Raw genomic sequence first — 9,462 nt, 5'->3', positions numbered from 1 at the left:
AAAGATATTCTGGGGGCCAGCACTACGGCCAGAAGATTGATGCCCTGGCCTGAAGCGCCAGCATCCCATATGGGCACCGGTTCGAGACCTGGTGGCTCCACTTCTGATCTAGCTCTCTTCCATGGCCTGGGAAAGCAGTAGAAGATGGCCCAAGTCCTTGGGCCCCTGTACCTGTATGGGAGACCCAGAAGAAGCTCCTGGCTCCTGGCTCCGCTCCTGGCTTTGGATTGGCATAGCTCTGGCCATTGCAGCCATCGGGTGGAAGACCTCTCTCTCTCTGCCTCTCCTCTGTGTAACTCTTTCAAAAATATAAATAAATCTTTAAAAAAATAATAAAAAAAATTCTGGTACATGCATATGATAAAGTATGATTCAGCTTTTATTTTATTATTTTTTCTCTTTTTTTTAACAGGCAGAGTGGACAGTGAGAGAGACAGAGAGAAAGGTCTTCCTTTGCCATTGGTTCACCCTCCAATGGCCGCCACGGTTGGCGCGCTGCGGCCGGCGCACCGCGCTGATCCGATGGCAGGAGCCAGGTGCTTCTCCTGGTCTCCCATGCGGGTGCAGGGCCCAAGGACTTGGGCCATCCTCCACTGCACTCCCTGGCCACAGCAGAGAGCTGGCCTGGAAGAGGGCAACCGGGATAGAATCTGGTGCCCCGACCAGGACTAGAACCTGGTGTGCCAGCGCAGCAAGGCGGAGGATTAGCCTACTGAGCCGCGGCGCCGGCCCTGATCCAGCTTTTAAAAGACTGACTAGGGGGCCGGCGCCATGGCTTACTTGGTTAATCTTCCGCCTAAAGGTGCCGGCATCCCATGTGGGCACCAGGTTCTAGTCCCGGTTGCTCCTCTTCCAGTCCAGCTCTCTGCTGTGGCCCAGGAGGGCAGTGGAGGATGGCCCAAGTGCTTGGGTGCCTGCACCCGCATGGGAGACCAGGAAGAAGTGCCTGGCTCCTGGCTTCGGATCAGCGTAGTTCCAGCTGTGGCGGCCATTTGGGGGGTAAACCAACGGAAGGAAGACCTTTCTCTTTCTCTGTCAAAAAAAAAAAAAAAAAAAGACTGCCTAAGTATACTGCAACATAGATGAACCTTTTTTTTTTTTTTTTTTAAAGATTTGCTTATTTATGTAAAATTCAGAATTACAGAGAAAGAGGGAGACAGAGATCTTCCATCCGCTGGTTCACCCCTCAAATGGCTGCAATGGCCAGGTTCGGGCCAGGTCTTCCATGTGGGTGCAGGGCCCCAAGCACTTGGGCTGTCTTCCGCTGCTTCCCCGTGTGCATTAGCAAGGACCTGGATGGGAAGCAGAGCAGCCAAGACTCAAACCGGCAGCCATGAGATGCCAGCAACACAAACGGCAGCTTTACCTGCTAAGCTGCAGTACCAGCCCCCTAGACGAACCTTAAAGACACTGTGATAAGTGAAAGAAGCCAGTCAACAAACACACAAACGCTCCAACACCTCACTTTTCCAAAGGCTCTACGGGGAAAAAAAAAAGTCTTAGGAAGCAGAACGGTGATTGCCAGGGCCTAGAGGGAGAGAGAAAAGGGGGATGGTTGTCCAATGGAGTTTTTATTTTGCAACATGAGAAAGAGAGCTACTGACCAAGAACGTGCAAACATGGTTAAGACAGTTTAAATTTTATGTCATGTGGCTTTTACCACAATGAGAACAATTCAGTATAGTTGAACTTTATGGTCTTCAACTATATACAACTTGATGCGGTTTCTTTTGCCTTTGTCCATTTTTATTACTTTCTCTTATTCTTTGTATCTTTTCAATTGCGTACCCTCTTCTTTCATGCTGAAAGGTGTTTCCCCCTCTTATTTGACAAATAAATATTGCATAGATTTATGACAAGATGCTGCTCTGAAATATGTATGCTTTGTGAGAAGGCTAAAGGGAGCTCGTTACATCTCAATCTCTCATGCTGAACACACTGAAGTCTACTGTCTCGTCAACTTTCAAGGATGCAACATATCACTGCAAAATATGTCACTGTCTTGCACTTGAATTCAAGTTTCTGAGATAATTTTCCCCTTTTGTTTTTTTCCCCGAGTCCTGCCTGCCCCCCCTCACGTGTCCCCATGCTTCGGCCAGCACTGCTCACGGGCTCTCTGGCGTCCTCACACCTGCGCTCCCTAATCTATCTACAGTTCACGGTCATCAGCTGCCCTGTAGCGGCCTTTGTCTGTATGTGGAGGGAGATGCATTATCTGCTAAAAAGTTTTAGTTTGCATTTTCTTGTTTTAGTCTTTTCTTACAGTATTCCTCAGAGAGGATTCATTTGCCCACTGAAGATGAAACTGCGGAGGTGGATATTTAGCCTACCAGTTAAGACACCGGCATCCCATACTGGAGTCCTTGGGTTCAATTCCTGGCTCCAGCTCTAACTCTAGCTTCCTGCTAATGCACACCCCAGGAGGCAGTAGTGACAGCTCAAGTAACTGGGTTCCTGCTAACCACCTGAGAGCTGGATTGTGTTCCTGGTCCCCGGGGTTCAGCCCCAGACCAGTCTTGGCCACTGCAGGCATTTAGGGAGTGAACCAGCGGACAGGAGGTCCCTGGCCAGTAGAATGAACTCTGTGCAAGTTGGTGACCCTCTGTGGGCCTTTTTTCTCATTTGTAAGGAAAATAATAGGGGGAAGGAAATTATTTCCAGTTCCTTAGAGTGTGTGGGTGATGCTTTTATTACATAAACGTAACCTTTTAGTGTATGTACATGAAAGATCTCCCCCTGCTGGACAGTCACCCATCTTCTGAGTAAATTTACAAAAATACAATATCCACACAGATACAATACATTTTAAAGGATCTCTTTAAATAATACTGTGGCTTTCTTGCTCATCTCTCCATCTCTGCCCTCTGCTCTGCCTGCACTCGCTGCTGCAGGAACCTGAAGCCACAGTCACCACGGCTCAACACGGACACCAGAGGTCGTCCACCAGCTCTTCCCAGAGCAGTCCATGTGAACAGCACCCTCAAGGGTGACAACTCCCTGTGTCCCATAATTCTTCTCCCCAGGAGAAATCATTCTGCAGCCAAACGTGACCGCTGGCCTCAGGGCAGAATCTTCTGGCACAGCACTGCCCCGTCAATCTGCCCAGGTGGCTCCCGGGTGTTAGGCGCAGGATCCCTGCTACGCCTGCTCGCCAGCACCACTTCCACCGGGCCCTGGGCCTTTGATGGATGCCTGGGCTTCCGAGGAGCGCGAGGCCTGCTTGGGCAGGCGGATGGGGACGTAGACGTTGGAAGCACAGTGCTCCCTGAGGAACTCGCCCCCCTTCTCTTCATAGTCTTTCCTGGTGATCCAGGCTTCGTCATCATTCAGGTGGTCCAAGGCCCAGTCACGAGCACCATACCAGGCATCCAGCACAGGGTTCAAGGCAAGGTGAACCTGCAACACAAAGAGAATGCTCACCAGAAGGGTGTCTCCACGGCGGCTCCAGGCAGGCATTCAGCGGGCTCAGCTACAGTCCCACCTTACCCCCAGAGTATTCACAGACAGACAGGGCTACCCAGGCATCCTCCAAACACAGCCTCTCCGAGAGTGCCAGATCACAGGGTGCCCCAGACACGACCTCACAGACCAGACGGTTGCCAGGCGCCTTCTGAACACAGAGAGACCAGCTGCCCAGCCTGCTACCCCACGATGCTGGCAGCCACAGCCGCCAGTGGGGAGGGAGGAAAAGGCTTCCAGGCCCTGTGTCCCTGTGTGCAAGCAGACACTGATGTGAGGTGGCTTTGGTCATGGTGGCAAAAGGTTCTAGGCAAGATGACAGCAGAGGGGGTGAGCTGGGTGTTCACCACGCTGCCGGTGCTCACCTCCCACTGCTCATCACCGGAGTGGGCTGGGGTCAGTCATTCTGAGGACCCCTAATCTAGGCTGACCTGACCATTCATGGTAAATCAGGCCTCCTGTTCTCTGGGGCGCTGACCTGACTTCCCACCCCCTCTCTCCACCAACCACACAAGCGCCAGGTAGGAATGATGCCTTTGGAAGGGACGGGCAGGCCTTGGTGGCAAAGAATGGAGGCGATGAAAGTGCGAGCTCCGGAGCCAGACCACCAGGGCTGCCACACAGGCAGGGGCTTGTACAGAGGGGCCTCTCCCAAGACGAGAAGGACTCGCTGAGAGAACATGTGTGCTGCCTGGCAAAGAGGAGCCGACAGACGGAGCCATCACTGAATAACACCTAGGTTACAACGCACTCTGACTCAGCCAGCAAAAAGATGCGTTGGAAAGATACTGGCGGAAAAACCGTCACACTCATCTGAAAGTGAAAAAAACACGGGCTATGGAACAAGCTGTCAACAACCTCGTTTTGTGATTGAAGATATACAGATAACCTTAGTTCACAGAGGCTGAAACTACGCTATTTTTTGGTTTTAGTTTGGCTTATGTAAGTTGCCTGATATCTTAGTAATGTTTTCAAATGTTTTGCTAGTTAAGAAGACAGACCTAGTAAGGAATATAGGTAATGACAGCAGAGGAAGTGACACTAAACTGGCCACTGAGAAAGGCGCTGGAATGAATTAGGAAGAGTACTCTACACAAAAGGAACCAGCACGTGCAAAGGCCCTAGGCAGGAAAACAAAGCATTTGTGAGGAGCTAACGGTTCACTGCAGTGCAGGGTGGAAGGGAGAAGTGAGATAATGCAGTTATTCCAAGGTGAGATCCAGAGAGACCGTGTAAACCGTGGGGAGTGGAGAGGAGTGCGGCCTTCACCCCAAAGGCTCGGAGCTGCGACCTCACTGGTCTCCTGCTTCCAAGATTCCTCCTGAGACTCCATTTTTCACACCAATGTCAAAAATGCTTCCTAAATGCAAGTCGGACCACAAGACTCTCCCATTTAGACTCCTCCATGCCCACCATCGTTGAAGAGATAACGGCTGTGCAGAAACAGTTAAGGGGACAGCCTTCCTGCTTACCCGCAGAAAGCGCTGTCTGCAAGCCTGGGCCTCAGCGGGCGTCTGGGAACTTGGACTTGGGAGGAGTCTACCACGGCCTCCTAGAGCGGCTCACGGTGCTGCACTCTGTTCTCCTTCTGCAAGTCTGGAATTCGGGTATGTTCCGGGCAGGGGTACCTATGTGATCAGCTCCCCAAACAGAAGCCTGCGGCACCTACTCTCTTAACAAGCTTCCCTGGGAGGTGACATCCCACATGCCATCACAACTCACTACTGGGGGACTGAAATGCAACACGTATGACTCCATAGGGAGAGGATGTCGGAAGCCATCCCTGGTTTCCTGGTATTCTCGCCACGCACTTTGTGTTTTGCTTTATTCTTTCGCCGTAGGGGTCACAGCCATCAGTAAGACTACACACTGAGCCCTGTGAATTTTTCTGGCTAAACAGCACCAACACAATGGCTAGTGTCTGAGTTGACCATGTGCAGGCCTTTTCTGTACACGGAGTCCTGGGAACTGGTGCAGCGATTACCTCCTTCTTACACTGAGCACGCGGAGGTTTAGCAAGACCCAGCATGGTGGGGCCGGCGCTGTGACACAGCAGGTTGAGCCGCCTTCTGCAGTGCTGGCATCCCATATGTGCACTGGTTTGAGTCCCAGCTGTTCCACTTCCAATCCAGCTCCCTGCTAACGTGCCTGGGAAAGCAGCTGAGGATGGCCCAAGTGCTCAGGTCCCTGCACTCACATGGGAGACCCAGAAGAAGCTCCTGGCTCCTGGCTTCAGCCTGGCCCAGCCTCATTGTGGCCATATGGGGAGTGAACCAGAGGATGGAAGATCTCTCTCCTCTCTCTCTGTCTCTTCCTCGCTAGCTATAACTCCTTCAAATAAAGGAATAAATAAATCTTTAAAAAAAAAAAAAGATTCCGCGCAGTGTGGACGGAGTCAAGAGCATCAGGCAGCACACGGCCAAGCTTCTCTGCAGCACGCAAGGCTCTGCGTCCTGCGGCCCTGCTGCCCTTCGTGCCACCTGCCCCACGCCTCCGCCAGTCCACGCCTCCGCCCACTGAGCCACTTCTCACCACCTCAGCAAGCTCTGGGTCCCTGGACCTTTGCTCCTGTCAGTTCTTCCGTCTGGAATGCTTGCTCCAACCTGCTCCTTTCCTCGATCAGCGGATGGCACACACTCACTTGTCCTTAGGACGTGCAGATGGTGGAGCCTCCTCCACGGACACTGCCAGGCCGTGCCTCACGTCCCTCATACTCTGGCCCATCCCAGCCCGTGAACCTTGCTGCTCCCCCTCAGCTGGGGGTTGTGTCCACGACATCTCAATGCCCCCGATAGAAGCTCAGACCGGGTTTCTTGGTAAGCAGGCATTTGGTAGATAAACTGTGGAGCATACATACTGTACAGCCACTTAAAAAAAGTCGATTTTAGAAGAATAATGACATAGGAAAATGGCAGATTAAGAAAATGAAGGTTACAAAGCAGCGTACACTCACTGGGGCAGAAAGCGGACGAAAGGGAAGCTGCCTGCATGGCCCGAGAAGGGAGAAGGACTCTCAGTGCACATACGCGCTCTTACACTCTTCCAGTGTTATATGCACCGACTGCTTTTCAAATAAAAACACGAAGTACTATGTAACGTGATTCCCATCTGCTCTAAACATTAAGCACAAAGACCATAAGGAAAGCCAGAGATGTGAACTGAGGATATCTCAGGCTGATGGAGGTACAAAGTAATTTTTCTCATTTACACTTCACTTCCGCAGCCAGAACACAAACAGCGAGTGCTGTTTTCACAGCCGGCGGCGGCACGCACGGGCAGTACCTGGAAAGAAGACTGGAAGGGCCTCATCGCCAGCAGCTCCTTCTCAATCCTGGCTTTCATCCCGGGGTACATCACGTTCCCGCCAGTGAGGAAGACATTCTGAACGAGCATCTCCTGAGTGTCCTTCGGGTACCTGGAAAGAAATGATTCCTTTTGCTCCAGTGCCCCCACTGCATATCCGAAGAGTGTGCACACACGGAGATGTGGCTCTCAGGCAAAAGAAACAAGCTTCTACACAGAAAAGTAAAATAAACAAAACCCAAACTTCCACTTTTAATTTGTGTGTCTCCACAGAATGCCAGCGCAATGCATTATAATTTTTTTATTTCTGTAATACATTTTTTTTTTAATTTGACAGAGATAGTGAGAGTGAGAGAGACAGAGATAAAGGTCTTCCTTCCGATGGTTCACCCCCCAAATGGCTGCTATGGCCAGTGCGTTGCACCGATCCGAAGCCAGGAGCCAGGTGCTTCTTCCTGGTCTCCCATGTGGGTGCAGGGGCCCAAGCACTTGGGCCATACTCCATTGCACTCCTGGGCCACAACAGAGAGCTGAACTGGAGGACTGGAAGAAAAGCAACCAGGAGTAGAACCCGGCACCCATACCGGATGCCAGTGCCGCAGGTGGAGGATTAACCAAGTGAGCCATGGCGCCAGCCCCTCTGTAATACATTTTTTTTTTAAAGGTTTTTATTTGACAGATAGAGTTGGACAATGAGGGAGAGAGATAAGACAGAGAGAAAGGTCTTCCTTCTGTTGGTTCACCCCCCAAATGGCCGCTAAGGCCAGAGTTACGCGGATCCAAAGCCAGGAGCCAGATACTTCTTCCTGGTCTCCCATGCGGGTGCAGGCACCCAAGCACTTGGGCCATCCTCCCGGGCCACAGCAGAGAGCTGGACTGGAAGAGGAGCAACCGGGACTAGAACCCAGTGCCCATATAGGATGCCGGCACCGCAGGCGGAGGATTAACCAAGTGAGCCACGGCAATGGCCCCTGTAATACATGTTTTTAAAAGTCAACTTTAGGACTGGCGTTGTAGCATTAAGGGGCTAAGTTGCCGCCTGTAACACCGGCATCCCATGTGGGCACCAATTTGAATCCTGGCTGCTCCACTTCTAATTCAGCTCCCTGCTCATGGCCCAGAAAAGCAATAGAGGATGGCCCAAGTGCTTGGGCCCCTCCACTTACATGGGAGACCCGGAGGAGGCTCCTAGCTTTAGCCTGGCCCAGTCCTGGTGTCATGATGATTTGGGGAGTGAACCAGTGGATGGCAGATGGCTCTCTAACTGTCAAATAAATTAATAATCTTTAAAAAGAAAAACCAACTTGAAATTTGTATGTATTTGAAAGACAGACAGGCAGAGATCTTCCATCTGTTGGTTCGACAGCTGGGGCTGAGCCGGGGCTGAGCCAGGGCAAAGCCAGGAGCCTGAAACTCAATCTGGGCCTCTGACATGGGAGACAGGGACCCACTACTTGAGCCATCGCAGGGTGGACATTAGCAGAGAGGTGGAAGAGCCAGGACTTGAACCCAGGGACTCATATATGGAAGGTGGGCACCTCAAGCAGCACTGTAACCACTGTGTCAAACATCTGCCTCAAAAAACATCACTGAGGACTGATTTACATACAATTTGAATAAGTGTGATACATTTTTATGCCCCAGTAACTAACACAGCTGGGACACAGAACAGTTCCATCACCCACAAAAGTCCTGCCTCCCTTTCAAGGGCCCATCTCCTGACCAGTACTTTCTTTTTTAAACAACAGCTTTATCTTTTGTGTGTTTGATCGTTTTCCTACCCATTGTTAAGACAAAGTTCAAAACCATTCAATAAAGTAGAGGCAAAAGCTTTTTTCCTTTGCTAGGAGTGAGTTTCCAGCCTGTTGTAACTGAGAGCAGTAACCACAGTACTACAAATTATGTTCTCTACTTGGCCAACTTGAATGATGAAAACTCACAGACTTTGAAAATGCTGTATAAATGGGTGGATAGAGAGGGACTATTATATAAAGTACAGGCTTAAATCAACAAAATATCTTTAAGGAGGAGGGAACAACCTTTTAGAAGCTGTGTTTAGGGTGATTTAAAATCACCAGACTTTAAAAACTTGAAGGTTTATAGGAAAGCCAGTGCAGCAGATATGATCGTGTTGTTCAAACTTAAAGAAACTTAAAGCTCCTCGAATGAGCTGTACGTGTTCAGGAAACAACTGCAGAACCCAGCCAGGTGCCAGGCCTGGCGACAGAGAAGACGACAATCTGAGCATGGCGAGTCAATGAGGAGACAGCGAGACACATCTCCAAGGGCCCCGCCACCCAACCCACCTCTCAGGGCAAAATCCATAGAAGTGGTCCAGGAAAAGACAGGAAAAGGAGTTTGAGTGTCTTACCTGTCCAGGATGTACTGCAGAGTCTCTGCCACTCCGGCCTGCTCTTCTCCAATGAGAGACGGCTGGAAAATAATTTCTGGAGCTCGAATTCTTTCTGTCCCAACAAACAGCTGATGGTAGGCTGCCAGGTTGAACACAGGCTTTAAAAACCAAGGATTTAAAAGATATTTTAGGTCACAATGACAAACATGCCAATTTCCTCAAACTGCCTTTCTTATTCCAGTAGAATTTCTGTCCGGTGTTCATGGCACAACAGCCTCTTGCCAGCTCTCCTGTCTTGGTAACTCTATTTTCCACCTTCTTTTAATCTCTGAATTGCAACTACCCAC

At 50.5% G+C, this 9,462-nt stretch overlaps 1 protein-coding gene across 1 annotated transcript in view; it reads right to left on the bottom strand.

The window, feature by feature from the left end:
* Positions 1 to 1,559: 1,559 nt before the first annotated feature.
* Positions 1,560 to 9,462, bottom strand: part of ACTR5 (actin related protein 5) — a 28,439-nt gene continuing 20,536 nt past the window's right edge. Inside the window, exons 7-9 of the mRNA XM_062204196.1 lie at positions 9,134 to 9,273; positions 6,742 to 6,874; positions 1,560 to 3,396 (exon numbers count right to left, since the gene is read on the bottom strand). Coding sequence (XP_062060180.1) covers positions 3,139 to 3,396; positions 6,742 to 6,874; positions 9,134 to 9,273 — 531 coding nt within the window. The 3' untranslated portion in view covers positions 1,560 to 3,138. The remainder of the gene's footprint in view (positions 3,397 to 6,741; positions 6,875 to 9,133; positions 9,274 to 9,462) is intronic.

This window comes from Lepus europaeus, chromosome 10, assembly GCF_033115175.1.
Source record: "Lepus europaeus isolate LE1 chromosome 10, mLepTim1.pri, whole genome shotgun sequence".
NCBI lineage: Eukaryota > Metazoa > Chordata > Mammalia > Lagomorpha > Leporidae > Lepus > Lepus europaeus.
Note: the sequence above shows the minus strand (reverse complement) of the source record. Positions and strands in the feature narration are given on the sequence as shown.